This window comes from Euprymna scolopes, chromosome 40, assembly GCF_053919585.1.
Source record: "Euprymna scolopes isolate OS-2025 chromosome 40, ASM5391958v1, whole genome shotgun sequence".
In the NCBI taxonomy this organism is placed as follows: Eukaryota; Metazoa; Mollusca; class Cephalopoda; order Sepiida; family Sepiolidae; genus Euprymna; species Euprymna scolopes.
This window is the reverse complement of record NC_136521.1, coordinates 16,086,232-16,111,167: the sequence shown is the minus strand read 5'-3', so window position 1 is coordinate 16,111,167 and position 24,936 is coordinate 16,086,232. Positions and strand designations below refer to the sequence as shown.

The following is a 24,936-nucleotide window of genomic DNA, read 5'->3' as shown; positions in this document are numbered from 1 at the left end:
ACGCACCGTCTGTAACAAGTCTGTTAATCTATGACTCAAGACAGACTATAAATTCAACGGTGTTTCTTCGCTTTGCATTCAGATCCACAGTCGAACCTCAACGTTTCCCTCCGTGAAGCACCAACAACTCTCTTACCATGCCTAACTACACTCTGTACTACTTCAATGGCCGCGGCCGTGCCGAGATCCTTCGTATGATGATGGCCGCCGCCGGCGTCAAATACATGGACAAGAGGTTCGAATTCAACGAATGGGACAAATACAGGAATGGTAAGAAATTTAGTTATTTTTAAAAATAATTATGGGTTCGTTAGTACATCTATCTGATACGGAGAGTAAAATAAAACAACTTTCCATCTTTTATAAATACGTGACCAAGAACTGTACGGGTATTAATAATACGTATCGTTGCATTTTTAAATATGTAGTAAAATTATATGTGTTTGGTTAATTAGTGAGCGTGGGATTTTATAGGGGAAGGCTGGTTTTGCCTTGCAATATCCATGCGTTTAGTGTAATACCCATGCATATAATACAATATCGATGCATATACTGCACTTGCATCATGAAAATCCATCTATTATATAGACACATACAAATATCTATCTATCTATCTATCTATCTATCTATCTATATATATATATATATATATATGTATATATATATGTATATTTATATATATAATTTGGATTTTACCTCATTGGATATTTTACTCTTCACCAGACTGTCCATTCACGTGAAATCGCTTTTTTTATTCACCCTATTCCCTCTGCTTCACTTTTTGTTATCAAGTACGATCTATAACTTACTTGTAGTTTCATTTAATACTTTTGCAAGCAAAATCCGATCCCGCATTTTGCTAAATCCTACCCTCCGCGGATTAAGGACTATCCACTTATTTAGTGTTTTCCTTTTTAAAATGAAATGTTTTTAACTCTTTTTCAAAGTGTTTTTTAACATGTTTTATTAACTACTTGTTCGTATATATATATATATATATATATATGTATGTATATATATATATGTATGTATATATCTATATGTATATATATGTATATATATATATAAATATATATGTATGTATATATATATATGTATGTATATATGTATGTATATATGTATACATATATATGTATATATATGTATATATATGTATACATATATATGTATGCATTTATATATATGTATATATATATGTATGCATTTATATATATGTATATATATGTATACATATATATATATGTATATATATGTTTATATATGTATGTGTATGTATATATATATGTATATATATATATATTATTAAAAAGTCCACGTATGCTTCAAGAATAGGTATTTCAAAGTTATAAGGGTTTTCTGAAGCATGAAAACGCTGTTGTTGTTTTTTTTAGTTAGTATTTTATTTTTTTATATTTCAAGCGGTCCTCCGCTCTTGTTCACAAATAAATACCGAAACGAACATGAAAGACGTTCCCGTGAATTATTGAAACGGTGAATTTGTCAAACGGTAAAAATAATTCATGTGAACGTTTTCAAACATTTTCATGCAGGAAATGAACGCTGTCCAAAATATTAATTTCCAGTTTTTTCAACGTATTTCATTAACCAGACCTTCGCTGAACAAGCGCAAAGAGAACTGGAATCTGGGGGAGGTTTATTGCCACTTAAATTCCAGTGGACACCAATTGCCGCAGCTAGAAAGAAGTCAATGATAAGAGCTGTTGCGATAACACAGTTCTATTTGGAAATTTTACTGAAAGAGGGGGAGAGAACTGGAAACCTGAGGAGACTTGTTGTTACTCAGCTTCCAGGAAACAGCCCATGTTATTTTCAAAGAGAGATCTGTGTGAAAGCTCCCGGTGAGCCAATAATAATAATAATAATAATAATAATAATAATAATAATAATAATAGTAATAATAGTAATAATAATAATAATAATAATAATAATAATAATAATAATAATAATAATAATACATATATGCACATGAACATAACATAGAAGAAAAGATTGGATGCACGCGCGCATGAAAATAAACATGCCATCCAGTGAAAACAATACGGAATACATTGGATAATGACATCATTGCCCTTAGATTAAATGAAAAATCCTTTATATAAGAGGGAGGTGGTAATCTGTTGGAAAAAATATTGTAAAAAAACAAAACAAAGGAAAAAATACTAAGAGGGGTGCGCATTGTGCAGGTCTACACTATTTTTTTTTCGTGTGTGTGAACTACTTTCAAAATATCAGGAAATCATAATAAACTAATTAAATAATATTTAACGGTAAGATCTACACGCACACGTTTTTAAGTGTTTCTACATATTTTAAAAATGTTTTGAACTCATGACCACACTCCACCCTATTTCACCTTTTTGCTCTCACTTCTGACAAGAAACTTTAAAAAATGCGAACGATTTCATGACTTGCCACGTCGCCAAGAAGTGGCGTTTCATTTTACGTTACATTTATATAGGAAAGTTATCCCCCACACAAAAATGTTACATTTTTATTATCCCCCCCCCTATTTTTTTACGTGGGGGTAACCACTTATCAAGGCCCGAAGGTCACTCAGGGATAAGAGTTATTGCGTGTACAGTAATCAATGAGATAGTATTGTAGTAATAATTAGTATTGGGGGTTTAGATAGAGTGTCTTACTTAAGGGGGCGGTTTGTCAGGAGTTTGTTTATGTTGGACTTGAAGACGTCCAAGTTGTAGTCAGGCGGGAAACAGGCAAGCGACAGAGAGTTCTACTGGCATGCAGTTATAAGAAAGAAGCTTTGCTCATGGAATCTACGTCTGGACTTAGGCACAGATAAAGTGTGGGGGAAATTATTGACAGTAGTTTCAGCCAGACGGATGTTTCTCGTGAAAGATTGGCGTAGGGGGACGAGGGATTGGAGCTCAGACGAGCACCTTCCATGGAAATAACGATAAAACAAAGACAGACTCGAAACGTTTCTACTGTGGGATTATTTTTATATTTTCTTTAAAGGCCGTTGAAACTTATTAGCTCAAAAGTAAATTCGGAGATAAACTACACTGGGTTAGGTCATAAAAAAAAATATTCTGTAAATTGATAAATTAGTTGGGTTTTTTTAACAAAACAATTTCTGTTTTTTTTTTTTTTGTTTGAAAATAATTCTTACTTGCAATGAAAAATACAAATAAAATAATCATAAATAAATAATTTTGGACATGCAAACTGCAGTTTTTTTTTAAAGAATCAAGTTCTAGTTTAATCTCTCACAAATTGGATAAATAATTGTTTTTAAATATATAAGTGCACTTGAACAATCGGCACCCCATTACAATTTTTCCTTTTCGTCTTTTTACAATTATTTCTGCGGATTATGGGACGATAAATTACCAGATCATAAAAAAATGAAAAAAAAAAGATCAGTATTTAAAGATTTGGAATGGAGTTCAGTTTCACATACAACGTTCTAGTAAATGGACCCCCCCCATTTTCAGAACCGATTTACAGCCCTAATTTAACGTTTGTTTCTTCATAATAATAATAATAATAATATTTTTTTTTTAAAGTTTTCACTTTGAGACAAGTTCAGTCTGCCCCCTGTTATTATTTATTTATTTAAGACTTTTAAAAAAGCGCGTCTGCATTTAACGACCCGCACTACTTTTTAAATAGTACTAGTCAAAGGGTAAGATGAAAAGTGTTCAAAATAAAAAGTGATTTTAAGATTATATTGTCGTTTTTTGTCTTGAGAAAAACCATTTTAAGTGATGAGTGAAAAAATACAACACAGGAAGCCTTTAGAGCACTACAGTAAGCACTACTTAAAATTAAGGAGGCCATATTAAAACCACTACTAAAATCAAGTTTCTACATCCCCCTTTCTGAAGAGATAATATTTTGTAAGTAAAAGTAAACCGTCAGAATCCACAGAAGCGCTACTGTAACCCTCACTGATGAAGCTGGTTAGGACCCTTATTTATCTAAAAATCTCGGCTCGTGTCGTCTAGTCGTCTCTGAGGGTTGTTACATTGAATCCTGTAGGCTGAAAGCGAATATCGAACCCGCAGGCAGGAAGAAAAACAAACACGTGTACTCTAGTCTACAGAGTTAATTTTCACAAACTTATGTACAAATGTTTTTACAAATATCATTCAGTTCTTAGTAAGTTTTTCAAAGTCTTAAATCTCTTCACAGACAGCGTCAGACGGATGGATGAGGGTAGAGGGGTCACGTCTCTATACGGTCTGTTCTCTCTGAAATCAAAAAGCATTCTCTGGAAAGTCTCTTCCTTCTTCTGTTCTTCTTCTTCTGACTAATTTTCGCGCGACAGTCGTACATATACGTATATGGATAAGGTGGAAATTTCCCCAGCAAATAAGATTTCGCTACGAAATCGAAAAGTTTAGGTTTTTGCGTGTGCGCAATTCCCGAATCTGGGATCTGAATTCTACAGACATACTAATTCTCACGACTCGCTAAGGTCAAATGTCAGTTCTGACATCCGACTTTGAGTTCACAAAGGCCAGACAATGTTATGCTTGAAGTTTCCTGTCATCAACTTTAGCTGCAAAATATATTTCTCCGGTTTCAAACAATATCTATTTTGACGTGAAATAAAAAATATATATTTATATTCTCTATTTAAAATCATCTGGTTATCTGGCGTCACCCGGGATTGATTAGCTATCTCAGCGTAGTTCTAAAGCTCCCCAATGGGGGATTACGTCACACTACTAAAAGCAGTAAATATAATTATGAATATGATTATTGTTACACATTGTATATTTATCTTTAAATCAGTTTTTTTTTTAACTTACCGAGGTTAAATTACATTTATTCGTAAGGAAAACATATTAAATAAGTTAAAACAAAAATATTGTTGACCTAGTGTATGCTTTAAATCGCAGCACTGGCTTTTGATATCGGATTTAAGACAGGGCAGCCATGAAATATGTTAGCAGACGGATTTTTGGAAACCGGAAGTCACACACGGGACGGACGATTTAAATGCCCCAGCAAGTAAGCAGAGCTGAGTTGCCCGGTTGTTAAGTATGCTTAAATATACTATTTTAATTCATGCGTAGCTCGTATTTATTATTATTATTATTATTATTATTATTATTATTATTATTATTATTATTATTAATGTAGAGGTAATTGGTTATTTATTATTATATTGTACCCAAAATAAGATAATTACATTCCGACTTGGTTTAGTCGTAAAAAACACGGTTAAATATGGTATTTTAATTCATTCAGATTTCTTATGTATCATTATTAATGGTACTTATGTGTGTGTGTGTGTATATATATAGTAATTTATAAAATATATATAGCGATTAAACTACACTGAATATTCGGCGTTTCATCCACTCTAGGATTCCTCAGGCTTATGCGCATAAGCCTGAGGAATCCTAGAGTGGATGAAACGCGGAATATTCAGTGTAGCTTAATCGCCATATATGTTTTATAAATTACTAACTAGCTCTACCTACGTATTGAGCACTTTTGAAGTAAATACTTAAAGTTTACGCATCAATCTATACTTTCGTATATAAATTTATGTGAGCAATATATATATATATATATATATATATATATATATATATATATATATATATACGTATATTTAGTTTACTTACGTCTTTTTTTAAATTTTGACTGCTTAGCAGGTATTTTTACCGGCTAACTAATTAAATTTAGTTCTCAAAATCCTGCTCGGAAATTATATAAAAAAATTGATAAAAAAGAACGTGAATATTTAAAAAATCGGAAAACGTTGTAGAGTTATAGACAAATTAGTGTAAGGCGATACCAAGTGAGTTTAATAAAGTGTAAACTCTTATTAATAACTACAAATGTATTTTATGATTTATTTCCAGATATGCCCTGCATGCGTGTGCCTGTCTTGGAAATGGACGGTGGCAACAAGATGCCTGAGACCATGGCCATTGCTAGGTATTTGGCCCGCGAACACAGTAAGTACTTGTTTCTAATGATAAATAATGATATTTTCATGTAATATTAGTCCTCGAGCGAAAGAGCAGGCCACAAAATGTTTTAAATAATAATAATAATAGAATAACAATCACAAAGACTTTCGCTGGCGAGGACTACTATTGAATGTAACCAGTTATACAATCCGTTTGGAATTTATCTGTATTTTTCTCGTTATGTACTGAATATTTGTTAATGAACCCTCTATGAAATGTGTTCCTTATTAAATTTTAAATATTTTCTATTCTGAAAGAAGTTTTAAAAAATTGAATCTAAGAAAGTTATTTTAAAGTTTTTGTAAAAAAAAATCAGATTTTCTCATTATTCAGACCTGTATTACAAAGAGGGGTTGCAAAAAATGAGTTGTGGTGTGAGGAGAAATACAAACTAAAACAGAGAGAATATGCAGACATGTAATAATACAAACAGGGGGTTGCAAAAATGAGTTTTGGAGCGAGAAGAAATACAAACTGAAATAGAGAGAAGGAGAGTTTTAAAATATAATCTTAAAAAGATAAGATTCAAGTTAGAAAAGGATTTTATCCAAGGCAGAAAATTTTTTAAACAAAATGTTTTTACTATAGGCTTTGAAAATAACTCGAACTCTTCTTTCACCAAATTCAAGAACTTTTTTCTAATGAATTGATTTTCTCACACACACATACACACACTTTTGATGATAATAAATAGAAATGCACACACACACACACACACACACACACAGAAAGTGTAAATATATGCTTTTTTCAAAAACGCTGCAGTGTTCATTAGTTAGTCTAGAGTCCACAGAGTGAATGAGGTATTATGATAAATGTTGCCAGTCAAGAGTAAGTCGCCAAAGACGCCATATTAACTTTAGTAACAAAGACCCTGCAACATTCCCCCGCCCAGTTCTTATAGGGTCTTGTGCCTAAATTTGTTTTGTAAATTGAAATTTTACTTTTGATTTATTTTGATGTTATATTGAAATTATTTTGATTGTAATTTTTTCTTTTTCACGAAATAAATTTGATCAATGCAGGTTTTCCTTATATCAGACAATTGCTATTCAATTTGGACAATCCCTTTCAATGGGAAGCTGGTTTCACTCGCCTCCCATCTTCTTGAGGAAGCCCAAACTGGTCCGTGGTAAATGAAAAAACGCTTCCGCAGTGAAACAAACTAAACAAACGTCAAAAAACTGCCTCGTCATCATAAAGCTTCCGCGATGACCTCATTAAGCGTCCACCTGTCAATCAGACCTCCTGACTTGACACTCACTTTAATCGCTACTACATCAACGTTGTCGCCGTAGCGCAGGTGTTCAGTCTCAGTATATAGTTATCAAGGTTCCTGGTTCGAGCCCACCAGCCATCCATCTTTTTTTTTAAATCGTTAAGTTTCCTTTGTGTTCTGATTTACACACCCCAGAAACACACACACAAACACACACACCTACAAATACGCGGGCAACGCCGAGTATTCCCCCCCCCCGCTACTCGCTTATAAAGTTCAGATTTTTTACTGGCATTTTTTTAGCGATATTAACAACTTCAAAATGCTGTTATTATAAATTTTTCCGCTACCATAGCGGTTTTTAAGAGGTATAATCTCCTATTGTTATTCATATGTATATGAATAGTTCGGCCTCATTTTATGGGACGTATTTATTTATTTTTATTATCAATATTACTTTACGAGCATAAAGGCTCTTTTTTATGCACGTAATATAATATTGATAATAAAAATAAATAAATAAGGGTGATCAATTTATATACATATAAGTAACAACAAGAGCTTATAACTCTTAAAAAATCGCTAATGTGGCGGAAAATATATAAATTATAGAGTTTCGAAGTTGTTAATATCGCTAAAAAATGCCGATAACAAATCATATATATATATATATATATGATTTGTTATCGGCATTTTACCGTTTATGTTGACATAAATCTTGACAACACCTGTGTCGTAGCGCTAAATCCTTCATGTAATTATTATGACAATTCTTGAACTGATCAGAAATTCACTGAAACACAAGAAGATTTGTTCGTTTCCATTATTCATGGTTGATTAAGAACATTTTAATAGTTATAATACATTTATTAATGTTAACTATAAATAATAACTATAATACATTTATTAATGTTAACTATGCTTTAATACTCATGAGATTTTTCATATGAATAGATGTAACATTTGCAATGTTTATGTTTCAGATTTCTACCCCAAGAACAACATGGACATGATGAGGTGTGACTACATCGCTGATTGCTTCTATGAAATCATGCACGATTACATGAGGTACTACCACTGGAAGAATGGACGTTTCAGGGTGAGTCGGTTTGATTTGAAAATATCACAATCCTCTTCATAATCCTTTCAAAGCACGATCATTAAAGATTCATTTTGAAATAAAACTAATATATTCGGGCCCTGAAGCGCAGTGGATAGAGACGTTGAATCTCTACGGTTCCAGGTGAGAATTGTCTAGAAGCGGTTTCAATCCTACCCAAAGCCGACTAGAGGCTTACTTGGTCAAAACTGTGGTGAGACAACAACAACTATGGATGACCGTAATTGCTGAGAATGCAGTTAAGAGATTCGGAGTTGCTATTCCGTCACGGTTACCGCCTGACGAAGGCCAGAGAAATAGTTGGCCGAAACGTCCATCTGACGAAGGCCAGAGGAATAGTTGGCCAAAACGTCGTGAAACAACAACTAAGAAAGATGAGGATAATAGTCCGCAAAAAATACATCAGTAAATGATACCCATCTCAATAATGAAATGCAATTAAATAATATATAAAATTAATATAGTATGCATAATGTCAAGTTAAGCTGTTTAATTTGTAACGAACTGAAACAATTAATTTTGAAATAAAACAAATACAGTGTGGTCACGTGGTTAACGACACGGACTGACGATCGGGGTTTTCCAAGTTTATTTGTAACTTCATCAATGGACGATTCCTGGGTGGATCAAAACAGGCTCCCTCTATCTAGTTTTAATTTTCAACAGATCCGCTTCCCCTTTCGTATTACTTTCGCCATAATTGGCATGTGGTTAATAACATGGACTGACGAGTCGTCTGTTCCGAGTTCAAATGTATTTGTTTCCACAAAAATCAATTTTACTTAGGATGTTAGCAACCTTCACGTGGTCCCTCCCGTAATCCCCAATGTATTTCTAAAAATAATTCTGACTAGAAAAATATCAGGGAAACCAATGCCAACAATAAAATCTTCAGATACACACGATGATGATGATGAGTGTACATTATATTATCCTTGTGCCTTCCTTACTGCGGGCGTGAAAACTCATTAATCAATAAGAATATACAAAAATATAACTAACATACTGTTTTCGCTGATGTGTTCGTTTGTTGATTTTCTTTAAAAATTTAGAAATGTTTTTGAATATCGGTTGCCACATGCTTTGTATAATACTACGAACGCGCGTCTTGCTAAGAAACTGCTGTTAGTTTAGTCTTAATTTATTTACCCTTTCAAAAGGGCATATATGGACACAAAGAAGGTTTTAATGTGGAAATATCCAAATCACCATCAAAAAGTGGTATTCTGGATTGACGACCCAAATGTTTCAGTCTTCTCCTTCACTCCTTTCTATGGCAATTGCTCTTGACATATCAAAAGCCTTCGACAAGGTATGGCATAAGGGTCTACTTCACAAGATTTCCAGCTACGGTATAACTGGAAATGTTTTTTCAATCATTAAATCATTTCTCTCCGATAGGCTCATAAGAGTAGTGGTCGATGGACAAAAATCAGGGGCGTGCAGTATTAATAGTGGAGTCCCTCAGGAGTCAATCCTGGGCCCAACTCTCTTCCTGATCTACATCAAGGACCTCCCTAAACACATACCTGAATCATTCGTTGACATCTATGCTGATGACACGACCATCTACGGCAACACATCAAAGCCTGTAAATGACAAAGTTCTCTCTGATTCTCTCTCCTCTGATCTCGAACGCGTGCTTCAGTGGGGGAAGGCGTGGCTGGTTACCTTTAATGCATCTAAAACCAAGCTCCTATCCTTACATCATCAACACTCTGAGTCCCATCTGGCATCAATTGGGATGGATGGCTCTCGTCTGGGAGAGGCCCCGTGTTTTGACAAGCATCTTGGTTTGACCTTTACTCCTGATCTGAAATGGAACACGTACATCAAGTCTGTTGCCAAGGTCGCTGGAAAGATGGTGGGTTCCTTCTACCGCTCCAGAAGATATCTCACTACTGATGCAATTATCTATCTATATAAAAGCCAAGTACGTCCAAGGATGTAATACTGCTGCCATATCTGGGCAGGAGCTGCTAAAAACAGCCTATCCTGCCTTGACAGAGTACAAAATAGACTTCGTGGCTTAGTGGGGGATGCGCTTTTCTCTACCCTGCAACCTCTCTCCCACAGAAGAGACGTTGCGAGCCTGTCCTTGTTTTATCGTTATTTCCATGGCAGGTGCTCGTCTGAACTCCAATCTCTGGTCCCCCCTAGCCAATCTTTCACGAAAAACACCCGTCTAGCCGAATCCACTGTGAAAAATTTCCCCCACTCCATATCTGTGCCTAAATCAAAACGTGGATTCCATGAACAAAGCTTCTTTCTTAGAACTGCATGCCTGTTGAACTCTGTTCCGTCTGCCTGCTTCCCACCGGACTACAACTTGGATGTGTTCAAGTCCAACGTTAACAAATTCCTAATGAACCGCCCTTTAAGTAAACACTTCATCAAATCTCCACACTAACGTTATGTACTTGCAATAACCCTTATCCCTGAGTGGTTTCCGGACCTTGATAAGTGGTGACCACTGTGTAAAAAAAAAAACAAAAAAAAGAAAAGATAAAGTGTAATTATACGGCATAATCATGTTGATACATATTCTCGTTAGATCACGAAAGTTAAACAACATAAGGCCTGGTTAGTACGAAATGAGTTACCATTTAAAATGCTAAGGGCTGTTGTCTTCTCATGATCTGGATATATATGCGGCAGGAAACCACTTGCGAATTTGATATGTATTAATATTAACAGGTACGTGTTTTTGGTTTTGTTTTTTTCGTAGTATCAGAACGTAATTCCCTCCTCTTATTTTGAATGATTTTGAATGTTGAAGAGTCGGTCTCCTTGCTGCTCCGAAACCTTGCTAGAAAGTACCAATCAAGAATCCGTTCTTTACAATCAGCCCGACAGTCGGACTGAGGTACGCTGCCCGCATATTGTTTAAGAGGTCCACCTTCCAAGGCATTGACATCACACTTTCGGGTAGGGTAAGTTATTGCTTATTGCCTGAGGCGCCCCTACGGGGGAAATCGGATGGTCACGCAATTTTGCAAGGCCTGAATACCCCCTCCTTTAGTGGCGATGGCTTGGCATCCCCACTTACTGATCTTCAATCACATCTTGCTGTGGGGAGCAGCAAGTAAATATCTACCGTGAGTCAATCATTTCGAGTTTGGTCATCATTTGAAATCCTGATAATTCAGCATATTGAAATAGATAAATACGTTACTTGACAAATAAACGATGATTTCGGATTAGTACAAAACTACAAACAAAAATAGACTAATTCCTCAACGTTAGTTAATGGTTAAATCAAATTAAATTACGGGGGACGTTTCAAAAGAAATGCCTCCTATCTTTTATTTTGCTGGAATGGATCAAAAAGAATTAGAAATTGCATCGTTATGATGACTGACCTAATGCATTCAAAAGCTGAAAGTTTTATTTCTCTGTTGCAGATATTGACGGTGTGAGACTATAAGAAAGCAACTCCTGTCATGGATGTGCTTCATAAGAAGACATGCGTCATTGAATTCCCACATACAGAAAAAAAATGAACCGATCAAAATTCGCCATCGCCTGGTAAAAGTTTTCTAAGTCGATGCAGTTGATTTCAGTGCAGTTAGAAGATGGGTTCGTCTATTTCAGAGTTGCAACAGAGATGTGAGTGACTGTTACGACTGAGGCATCAAATGAGGCTAGCAACGTGCATTGGAAATGGTGGTGATTATGTAGAAAAAAATTATGGAGCACAACAGGTCGCTCGTTTTAATGGTATGGCCCTCGTTTTCGAAACTCTTTAACGTATTAATTCTTCAATTTTGGGGTTAAAAACAACATAGACTACTTTTGGAACGACCCTCGAAATGTCTGTGATTGTATTAGACCAAAGAATTACAAAATAAACACGAAAGACAACAACTTTTTGTGCACATGCGTATAAATATGTGTTTCTCGCCTCTACGTAACTTACGTATTATTATCTATATATATTTGTTATTTCAAGAATTATTGAAATGACAAATAAAATGACTTTGAACGAACATTTTAGAATTCTATTCGTAAACTATTAATATATTTTATTATAAAATTTAAATCCACCATAATGCATGTTCCATAAATAAGTCAGACAAATTTTATCGCTTGCTTATAATTGCGAAAAGAGAAAATCTGTGTCTCTTAGAAATATTAGAAAATGAAGAACAGTCTGATAAAAATTTATTTAAATTGGCTATAATATTCCAAGAAGAATATTAATCGAACATCTTTAAGAACTTTAAAATTTTTATTTTTTTCTATTTACACCCAATCATTTTTCAAACGAACATTTTTTAGAACGATTATAGTTCCGGTTAAAAATTTGATTTAATAATTGAGAGATGGTACCTTTTTTTATTTTCGATACTATCAACATTTCAAATCTACAGGCCTTTCCCTGTGAAATTACAGAAATCTGCTAGATTAAAATGACACACACGCACACACACACACACACACGAATATATATATATATATATATATATATATATATATATATATATATATACAATCATGTTATCAAAGAGAACAGCTCAACGCTATTACAAAGGAGCAAATCAATATATTAAAAGAAAGTGGGGGAACAAAAGTTATATACAGGGTGACCCAAAAAAACAAAAAAACAAAAAACAAAAGCTAAATGGAGGCTATCTAGAACATACGCTGTAAACGTAGAAAAAAGGCCAAAGATCCTAGTGTTTTGATGTAATGTTTTGAATATAATAAACTAGTTTTGAGCAACGTTTCATTTCATTCGGACAAACGGGGCCTAATTAGACTTGGGGCCCGTTTTTTTTAGTCATGCTGTATAACTTTATTATAACATCAGAAAAGAAAATAAAAAAAATAAAAAATAAAAAATAAAATAGGAAAGTTAAGAGAAAAAGTCAATTTTGTATTTATTCTTTTCTTCGATTTTATTTCTTTTCTAAATGATCCTCGTTTACTTTTCATTATTGTTCTGATGATATAATAAAGTTGTATATTACTTTTACTTCTCACATTTCATTTAATATATATATATATATATATATATAATTATTATTTTACTATAATAATTAAATACCTACAGACACTAGTGTTTCATCATTTCGGAACTCTTCAGTGCAGGGGGTCATATATATATATATATATATATATATATATATATATATATATAGTAATTTATAAAATATATATGGCTATTAAGCTACACTGAATATTCCGCGTTTCATCCACTCTAGGACTCTTGAGGCTTATGCGGGAATTCTGTGGTTGTTTATCGTTTTTATATGCTCCTCTTCTATTGAGATTTTAGTTAGCCAATACGATTTCTAGTATCCACCGCGCTCTTCCTATCAGCCAATGATAGAAAGCTGATTGGCTAACTAAAATCTTAATAGAAGATGAGCATATAAAAACGATAAACAACCACAGAATTCGCGTATAAGCCTGAAGAGTCCTAGAGTGGATGAAACGCAGAATATTCATTGTAGCTTAATAGCCATATATATTTTGTAAATTACTACATAGCTCTACCTACGTATTGAGCACTTTTGAAGTAAATACTTAAAGTTTACGCATAAATCTATACTTTCGTATATTAATTTTATGTGAGTAAATTAAGTATATACATACATATATATATATAATGAGTTAAAAAAATAAGAAATCCAGCAGAGTGCTCAATTATAAGGAAAATCCGAAAATAAGAGCGTATTTATAGTTTCAAACCCGATAATTAGGGCCGTTTTAGATATACATATCAAGCTCTTGTCAGCAAAGACTCATCTCCGTAATGAGTATTGGCTGGCGAGACTTGATATGGGTATCTAAAACGGCCCTAATTATCGGGTTTGAAACCGACGGTACAAATGGCTTGTCTCATCCAAAAGCTTTCTGTATGTATATATATATATATATATATATATATATATTAAATTTGTATATATAATATAAGTATGGGTGTGCATAACAAAACCGGTCGTAAGATACGTTTAAATATATTTTAGTCCATGCAGATTACGTATTTATTATTATAGAGACGATTCTCTATCGATTATTTTATTATATTAAACCTTATATATATTAGTGAGAACAAAACTAATATATATATATATATATATATATATATATATATATATATATATATATATACTAGCATTTCAGCCCGGCGTTGCCCGGGTGTTTCGATGTGTATGTTGAGCAAAAAAAAAAAAAAAGTGGTAGTAGGAAGGCAGGCTCCAACCCGTACCGCAAAGGAGGAAAAGAACGGGGTAAAACCTAACGTTTATGCTGTTACGACCACCGCCAAACACGAAGCGACATTTTTTAAAGTTAAGGCTAGACAATCTAAAGGAGAGGATAACTTTCAAAAATATCGGCGAAAAAAGTGACCACCCCCAGTAGAATAGTGCCTAATTGATGGGGAAGGTATTAATGTTTTTAGCCAATTTTTCGATATTTGTCGTATGAAAGGTCGAACTTTAAAACGATAATTACCTTGGTAAAATCCGTCGCCTCTCTTGAAAGCTTAAGGCAGACATGCAAACAGACATACATACATACATTTATACATTGGTAACTAAAAATTTTCGACCAAAACTGATGAAAAAGCTTGCCCTATCTCTTAATACCCTTTATGTAAAATTTCAAATATTTAGACCAGAAGTTGTCTGAGTAATTTGGAAGAGACTACAGAGGTCAATTTTTTAAAACTTTGACCCCAATTATGACCCCTTAAATTTTATTGTTTTGGGCTCAAATCAAGTTAAGTTAGATCCATGTCCAAGGAAACTATATCTAAAATTTCAAGTGCGTAGACCCAAAATTGTCGGAGGAGTTAGGTAGAGTTCTTAAAGGTCCAATCGTTGAACTTTGACACCTTAGTCGTCAAATTTCTGGCCCAAAACTGATCACATCGATTTTCCCAAATCTCAGTAACCTGTATATCAAATTTTGAGTCTGTAGACAAAAAATTGACAGAGTTATTGCGTAGGGAAATGTACACAGACACACAGATACACGAATACACAGACACACGCACATACACTTTCACTTTTATATATAGATAGATGGATAGAAACACAAAAATATATACGTATAGATAAATATATATGAAAACAATTTTGTGTTTACAGCACACTTTTAACGCAAATATTATGCAAGTATAAATCATGTAGAATATCTGCATGAATATAATTACACGTAATAGTTGACTAAAGATGATCAAATTAATTAAAATGAATGTTTAAAAGAATATGCAAATTAGCTAGATCTTTCGCTAGTGAATGCATTTCCACATATATTCCATATATAAGAACATTGTATTTTCGTTTTAAATAAATAGAAAAGAGGGGTTTTAATATGAATATCAATACACACAAAAGAGAAACGAATTTATAGGAGTATATATATATATATATATATATATATATATATATATATATATATATATATATATACAGGCTGACCCACAAAAACGGGCCCAAATCTAATTAGTCCCCGTTTCTTAGCGTTTTGTTCGATTGAAATGAAATGTTGGTCATAACTAGTTTATTATATTCAAAACATCACATCAAAACACATGAGTCTTTGGCCTTTTTTCTCCGTTTTACAGTATGTTCTAGATGGCCACCATTTAGCTTTTGTTTTTTTTTGGGGGGGTCACCCTGTATATATAAATTCACCTGTCATCCCTTCTTTAAAAGGCGGTATTACCTGATTGTCGAACACAAGATCCAAGCAAGCAACAAGATCCACATAGGTTTTATATCATATAGATAGATCACCACTTACAATATAAGTAAAAGAGGTTTTCAACAGTTTCTTGCTATCCGTATCTTCCTTTTCCTTAAACGTCAACCTTAAATTTGAAGTAAAAATTTTATATTTATACAACATTATCTTCCATCTCAATCTCGTTATATAATCAATAGTAATTCTTAGAGTTATATAATTACTCTTGAAAGACACGCTTGACTTTTTAAATATACATTTTTTGCCTTAATCCTGTAAAAACAGAGAGGCATATAAACGCCTATAATGCTAATAACTTCTTATTTACCTCAAATTACGATGTTGAAAAGTGCATTTACCAAAATATGTTGTTTTTTTTTTTCAATTCGTTTCAGTTTGGTAACAACGGAATGATGTCCTCTGACATGGGAGGTAACTCTGGAATGATGTCTTCTAATATGGGTGGTAACTCCGGAATGATGTCTCCAACCATGGGAGGTAACAGCGGTGATATGATGAACTCCAACTACGACGTAAGTTAAGCTAACTCTTTTGATTAAGTTATTTTACGTTGACTGTTTTGTTAAACGCGTCTCTTAGTGAATACTTAAGCGTCGTAAATAAGATTAAAGACACAAGAGTTGCGCCGGCTATGGACAGCTACTTAGCACACAGGTGATTTTCGGTTCAGCCCTGAGAAAGAGCATTTGTTTGCTGTATATAAAGTACAGAAACAATTGTGCGTTGTTTCAACTACTTAACGATGGTAATTTAACCCCACCTCACCTTTGGCGTGTACCTTTTGGACTTTACTACAATAGAAGACGTCACCATTACAAACTTACCGCATCACTAAATTTGCTAGGTATTTGCCATATAAATGTCGGTCAAGAGGCCGGAATTTCAGGCTTGCTAGCCCAGCGTGTCCCCGTCCTGATATATATATATATATATATATATATATATATATATATATATATATATATATATATATATATATATATATATAGTAATTTATAAAATATATATGGCGATTAAGCTACACTGAATATTCGGCGTTTCATCCACTCTAGGACTCCTAAGGCTTATATATATATATATTCCAATGAGTTGCACCATTAACAGTTTTTATATTTTTTATATATCTGTTTTATTATGTGATACTTTTATTTTTTTTTCCACCAATTGAAATAGGTTTTTACGCGTTTCGTGCGAATTTTAACACTTTGTAACGTCTTCTTCAGAGGTGTTGTGAAAAGAGGGGACATTTCGAGAACAAATGTTCTTCCCAAGAAATGGAAATAGTATGTGTTTTTTAATTTCTTCAAACTAAAGTGTGTATCACTCATGGTTTGCTGGGGTCAGTTCAGGGTCATTAAGTAGGAATTGAAGTTGTGTGTAAATGTTATTTTACATTTATTTTCTTTTTTCGTTTTTTTCCTCTTTCTTTTATTGAATGTGCGGAGTGTGTACATGTGTGTGTTTTTCTATTGCCATTATGTTCTATGTGTGTGTGCGCGTGTGTTCGCATGCTGATGGAAGCATGTGTGTGTGTTTTCTTGAATTTACTTTCAGAGATATATGTTATATTTCATAGTTTGAATAGGCAATCTTTGGTGTCTGCATGTTTTGGCAGGGAAGTTGTTTAATTTTGATTTTTATATTTTAATTGTTTTCTACTTTGACTTAAATTATTGAGATATCAATAATATTTGTATTTTGGATATAATCATAATTTTATAACTAATTATAATATCTTGTATTGGGAATAAGTATAATTTAATAATTATAATGTAATATTTAATTATAATAATTTGTGTTGGAAATAATTATTATGTAATAACTAATAATATTTTGTTTTGGGATATAATTATAATTAGTAAATAAATATATTATTTTGTATTGGAAACAATCATAATTTAACCATTATAATTTAATAACTAATAATGATATTTTGGGTTGGAAATAATAATAATTTAATAATTATAATGTAATAATTAATCATAATGTTTTTTGTTGGAAATAATTATAATATAATAACTAATTATAATATTTTGTATTGGAAATAATTATAATTTATAATTAAATATATTATTTTGTATTGGAAATAATCATAATTTAATCATTATAATTTAATAACTAATTATAACATTTTGGATTGGATATAATTATAATTTCATAATTGTAACGTAATAATTAATTATAATATTTTGCGTTGGAAATAATTTATATATTAATACGCTTGTAACTATCTATCTATGTGTGTCACACTTTCCGGCAAATTTGATTGGTTGAGAAGATTTTATTCTGGAATAGCGGATTACACATTAAACGAACGCTCAAGGCAGAGATCAGGGTTGCCAGGTTGGCTTCATTTTAAAAGTAGTTTGGCCATCAGAATTTCTGTTTGGCTTTTTTTTCCAAATTTGTCCCTTTTATTAACGAACGCTCAAGGTAGAGAGAGAGCGCGAGAGATAGATAGATAGATAGATAGATAGATAGATAGATAGATAGACAGAGAGAGAGAAAGGGAGAGAAAGAGAGAGTCTTCGTTGATTAAAAAATATTTTAAAATCTGTTTCCACAGTTATTTACTATCACCAAGTTTCGCGTGTTCTTTAGATTTCCGGTTTCTGCTAACCGTTCTGCTTCACGATGAACACCTTGAAAAAGTCCCTTTCTGAAATATTTAAAGTTTTAAAATAAGCGAACGAAGTTGGCTTATTTTTTTTTCTTCATAATTACCGAATATTTTAAAACTAGTTATAATTAATAACTTAATATAATATTTTGTATTGGAAATAATCATATTTTAATCATTATAATTTAAAAATTAACTATAATATTTTTGATTGGATATAATTATAATTTAATAATTATAATTTATAACTAAATATAATATGTTCGATAATGTTATTTTTTGCGAGGTTTATTTTGGTACTTTCTGGATTGTTCTTGGTGTATGCTTTTATAAAAAAAAAACTTTTATTCATACTATATTGTACTGATTGAAAACATTTGTTTATAATAAAAAAAGAACGATATTCACAAATAAGAATGAAGTAAATTTAAAAACTTACTGTTTCTACAATTCCAGAACTACCTGCAATGGAGGTACATGAACACCTTCAACCGTATCATGCCCTTCATGGAAAGGACACTGAGCATGCGCGATAGTGGTAACAAATTCTTCATGGGTGATCAAGTAAGTTTTTCGTTGTTTTCTTTACTTATTGTCTTATTTATTTGCATGGGTAACCAGGTAAGCTTTTTTATATCTCTATATTTTTATCCTTAGTTATTCAAATAATGGTAACGTTAATGTAATCTTTTATTCCTTTATTTCTGTATTTTTTGACTACGTAAAACTAATAAAAAAACAGTAAGTATACAACCATAATATGCATAAATGGTTGCTAATGATAACAAGGCTGACAATGACAATAATGTGTTTTGATTTAAGTGGAAATACATTTGTGTATTTTATTTAGTTACATCTTTATTTATTACTAGCCGGATCCGTTTATCGGCGTTGCCCGGTGGAAGCATGCCTACCTCGTAAAAAGTTTAAATAGGCTGTTGTTGGTATTGCTCAATCTTCAACTTCATCATATTACGAACGGCTTTTAGAATAGACTCCTTAAACCTAACCCTGTTACGAATGGTTTTCGGAATAGACTCCCCATTTTGTGGGTAGACGGAGTGTCAAAATATCTGTCCTAAATTTAACCTTGATAATCATTGTCATGATCCCCATGCGCAAATGCTATGAACGAACTTAGAAATTTTGGGTGTGCAGTGTCGGTCGAAAAAGAATGTAAATGTTCGGTACTTATGTATTTTTTTATCCTGCTGCAATAATAATGTTATTATGGTGAAAGTCATTCTGAACATGTTAGAAGAGTGTGTTTTGTAAGTAAGCTGTGCTTCCCCCAAACTTATGTTTACATCAAGCGAGATAACCGTGTTGCCTTTAAATTAACGGGTTTGCGTCGAAAAAAAAACAGTAAAAAAAAGGAAAGGGAAAGTCCTGTTATTAAGCAAAGTAAAATAAAATCCCAAAAAGTAGCGTCGTCAGTAAGTACCTTGCCGGAAACTTCTATTAAACATTAATCTTTTTTAAAGCACAAATAGCTCACAAATACGTAGATAAACCAAAATTATATTGTTACTCATGTCGCAACCTCAACAGTATCTTTTATAAAAATCCTAATAAAAAGATTATATTGCTTAATATTCAGAAAATTACATATTTACGGACAACGATAATGCAGTGTTTTTTTTTTAATTTAAACTTAAATAGGTCACAAATAAGGTAGATAAACGATAATAATATATTTTTATTCGAAAACTCATTATGTGCGGACAATCTAAATGCGATATATTAAAACTCAAATAGGTCACTATTAAAGTAGGTAAACGATATTTTTTTTATAATTTCGCAACTGTATTAAACGCAATATGCCACAAATATGGTAAGTAAACCAAAATAAATTTTTAAAATAATTCCGCAACTGTATTTTCCATAAAATATTTTTTTAAATAATTCCGTAACTGTATTTTCAATAAAATATTTTTTTTAAATAATTCCGCAAATGTATTTTCAATAAAATATTTAAAAAAAAAAATAATAATTCCGCAACTGTATTTTCAAAAAAATATTTTTTTTCCTTGTGCACGTAGATCACCCCCACAGCCATTTCGTAAAAAATAGTCATAAATAGTATTGCTCCAAAATATTATATTGATTAATAATCGAAAAAATACTTATTTGCGGATAATTGTAATGCGGTATTTGCCAGGAAATTTTCGTTTAAAATTGTGAAAAGTTCGGTGTATCTATAAATAAAACAAAGAAAGTTCTGTCTGTATTGTTTGTAAGTAAAGGAAAGGTCTATGGTGTATACAAACTTCTATGCATATTGATTAAAAGTAAAGAAAATGTTCTGTTTCTATCTCTGTCTCTCTCTCTATCTTTCTCTCTCTATCTCTTTCTCTGTCAGTGTGTGCCTCTCTCCGCCCCTCACTCTACAGCTGGGTGTGTCTATCTGTCTCTCTCCCTATTTTACTTTGTCTGTGTATCTATATGCCCCCTTGTGTGTTTGCTTATATGATCGGTCGTTCGCTCGCTGTTATGGCAGACCTCGAATATTGTGCTGAGGTTTTTTTTTTATTTTGCACAACGCAATAATTTTATTTGGCAACAGTAAACGAATTCAAGTAATAGGTGTTAACTACTGTAGCGCGTAAATATAGTGGACAAGTTTTTTAAACATCTAGCATGTTCGTTTATTCAATAAAGTGTTTATTCTGGAAAAGGTGAGTAGAGAGGTGTACGTATCAGTCTCTCTCTCTCTCTCACTCTCTCTCTCTCTCTCTCTCTCTCTCTGTATTTGCCTTTGTTTGTGTGTATATTTTTTAAAAAATCTGTCTGTCGCTCGCCGTTATGCCAAACCTCGAATATAGAACTTACTTTTTTACAGAAAACAACAATATTACATAACAATAGTAGAGGAATTGTTGAAATATAGTTGAGAAAAGGAAAAAGTAACATAAAAGAAACAATAGGTTTGTATTAGAGGCAATGTATTTAAACATCTTGCGTGTTCGTTAATTCAATAATATGTCTATTATCGAATAAGCAAGTTGAAAGCTAGCAACCAATGGGAAATCCCGGAAATGTGTAAGGGGGCAGTTATTATTTTGTCTAACAGAAAACAGAAAGTAAATGGTTTTTATAGGAGTTTATAATCCAGTTAAGAAGGATGACTTGAAAACATAGTTAGAATATATCTTTAGGGTGCAAACTGATGGCGGGAAGAGTACTACAGGTAGAGGGGGATAAAAAACTACGTTTTCTGTAAATGATACTGATCATGATAATGCCTCTCCTAGAACGAAATATAAGGTTTTTATTTAACGAATAAATGTGTCTATAACGGCGTTCTAAAATTAGATAAGATGGGGGTTAATAGAATAGACATAATAAATTTTTATGTGGCATCTGTTCTTGCAAACCTACGGTATTTTGGTCTAGATGGGAAAAACTCCGACGTTTTTATTATATATAGGGATTATTTTATTTTTATGTTTTGGAATCCTTTGGGATAAGGCCCCATAATTTGTATATTCATTTTTTTCGACTGTTATATCCATGTTCATAGTAGTTGCTATTTCACCAGGCTTCGTCCATCTAATCCTCTGGTCTTCAACAGTTCTAGGTGAACATTGGCTGAAATAGCGGTTTCAATTTTACCCCAAGCAGGTAAGAGGTTTAGTTGGCCAAATTGTGGGGTGCCAACAACTATAGAAGGCAGTAATTACTGGGGATACAGTTAAGAGACTCAGCTCTCCTATCCAGTAGCGGTTAACCACCTGAAAAAAAGGCAAGAGGATGTGTTGGCCGAAACGTTGTAAAACAACAATAACTATGAAGATTAGGATAACAGTGGGCTAAAAATGAATACGCATTTTTATTTAAGTTTTGTCAAGAATGAGAATTCTTATTTGCAAATGTTTCTTTAAATGCGGTATCAATATAAAATTATGCTTCACATTTATTATTTCTAAGATTTCAAAATAAGACAGCATAAAATGGACAAGATACATAGCAGATACTGTCAAGCCTGCTGCAAATCGAACTAGATAAAATTATCACAGCTATTCGTTCATGTATAGCGTATTCTTTCTACATCTGTGCTGGCGCACCCACCTGAATTTGTACCTTCTAAGTGTTCTAAAATGTCTCTTACCATACACATCGAGCTCTGTTTACGAAACTATCATCCCTCTCCCAATACCACAATGTTACGTCTTTATATCTTTTGTATAATTCTTTTATACATGAAGGTTGCCAACATCATAACTGAGAGTGTTATTGAGAAACAAACTGAATTCGAACTTGGCACAGCCAGGTTGCCAGTTCGTGTCATTAAACATTTATTCAATGTCACTTCCAAAAGAAAAATCGTTACTCATCTCACAACTGTTATAATAAAATTATGGAATGTGATTATGTAGTTAATGGCAATTAAATTAACGCACTATGTGCCTTCAATAAGTTTCCAGACTTTTATCATATGGGCACTTTTATTGATTGTACACACATGAAACCCTAATGGCCTTGCAATACACTTGAACTCTTCCAACAATTTTTGGAATGACGCATGGAAATCCTCTTGTGTGAGCGTGTTAATAACCCTCGTCACAGCCTCTTTCATCTCCTCACTTGTCTTATAACGATAGCCTTTAAGGTTTTTTTTTAAATTCAATTTTCACCCCAAACAAGGCACAGTGCCACTTTGAAGCAGGGGGCTACTATTAGGGACTTAATTAGCGGGGTCATTATGAAGGGAGATGAGTAGAAAGATGTTTGTTAACATTACACTTGAACTTCTCCATATCATTGCAGTTGGGAAAGCAGAATCCCGGAAGGGAGTTCCAAAGACCCGCAGTTCTGGGGAAGAAATTATTGGAGTAAAAGGTTTTCTTACACCTAGGGATCTCTACTGTAAAGGGATGAGACTTAGTAGCTTGTCGGGTTTGTCGGGGGTAGTTACGTCGGGGAGGTACAAGTGTTTGCAGTTTGTCAGAGCATTCACCATTAAAGTATTTGTAGAACAGGCAGAGGGATGCAACATCTCGTCGATGGGACAGAGGCTGAAGCCTAGATGACAGTTTAGGACCTATCAGGTTGGCGACTCTCTTTTGAACCCTGTCCAGGAGCGAGAGACAAGCAGCAGATGCACCAGCCCAGATGTGACAACAGTACTCCATACATGGGCGAATGGTTGCCTTATAGAGATATAGGATACTGTCAGGCGTAAGTAGTTTTCCTTGAGCTTAGGATAAAACCAGGAGTCACGGGGAATAAGGTCTGGACTAGAGGGAGGATGAAGCTTAGTCAAATACTCTGTGACAAGAATCGAGGTGTTGACTGGTGCATTCGTGCAAATCTAACGCATCTCTAGTTTCTCGCAAATAACAGTGTGTACAGTTCCCACACTGACATCAAACTGTGCAATTATTGTCTGTACATACACACGACGGCTCTTATCCATAAAATTCTTTATTTGGCCAATCAACTCTGGTGTTCTGATTCCATACTCCTTTCTCTCATCATGTCTCACAGATTCCCTGCCTTCTTCGAATCGCTTATGCCACTCAAAAACTTATAGATTTATAAAACATAGTTCAAAAGAAAAGTAGTCTGAAGCATTCTATAAGTTTCTGTGGCATTTTTCTAAGTTTACAACAGAATTTTAATGCATATCGTTCTTCTAAATTATCGTCATGTACATAACTTGCAAAATATGTTTTTCCTTTCAGATGATGTGGTGTGATATGATGTGCCACGCCTGCCTGGAGAACCCCTACATGGAGAACCAGTCCATGTTCAGCAGTTACCCTAAACTGATGGCCCTCAGGACCCGCGTTGCCGGACACCCCAAGATTTCTTCTTACCTGAAGAGCCGTTCCAACACCAACTGGTAGATCGCCCTTTTAAAATGAAAAATTCAGGAGATTCGAATTTTGAAATAAAAACAATTTCTAAAATGAGATTTTACGATAAAAAGATGCATTTTTTATTTAACTGAATAAAAATGATTTTTAACGGAATGTTTAACTTGTGTTTAATGTATTTTATAATTGTCTTTTTTACAAGTAAAAGTGTCACTCTTTCAATTCGATTTTAAACTGTAAACTGTGAGATTGAAGAATGTGGAAATCACGTTTAGCTATTTACTAGCCTGGATGCCTAGCCTTGCCCGGGTGTTTCGAGATAAGTGTTGAGCAAAATAAATAAATAAATAGTACTAGTAGGCAGGCAGGCTTAGACCCGTACTGCGAAGGAGGAAAAGAACGTGAAAAAAAACGTGACGTCTTTACCGTTGCGTCCGTCGCCATACCGTAAGTGG

The 24,936-nt window shown here is 33.3% G+C and overlaps 1 protein-coding gene across 1 annotated transcript; it reads left to right on the top strand.

The window, feature by feature from the left end:
* The first annotated feature begins 76 nt into the window (after positions 1–76).
* Positions 77–24,637, top strand: LOC145265748 (S-crystallin SL20-1-like). Its single transcript, XM_080121801.1, has 6 exons — positions 77–270; positions 5,868–5,963; positions 8,181–8,296; positions 16,414–16,551; positions 19,116–19,223; positions 24,347–24,637. Exons 1-6 carry the CDS (start codon positions 138–140, stop codon positions 24,509–24,511), a joined length of 756 nt encoding a protein of 251 aa, XP_079977927.1. The 5' UTR covers positions 77–137; the 3' UTR covers positions 24,512–24,637.
* Positions 24,638–24,936: the final 299 nt, after the last annotated feature.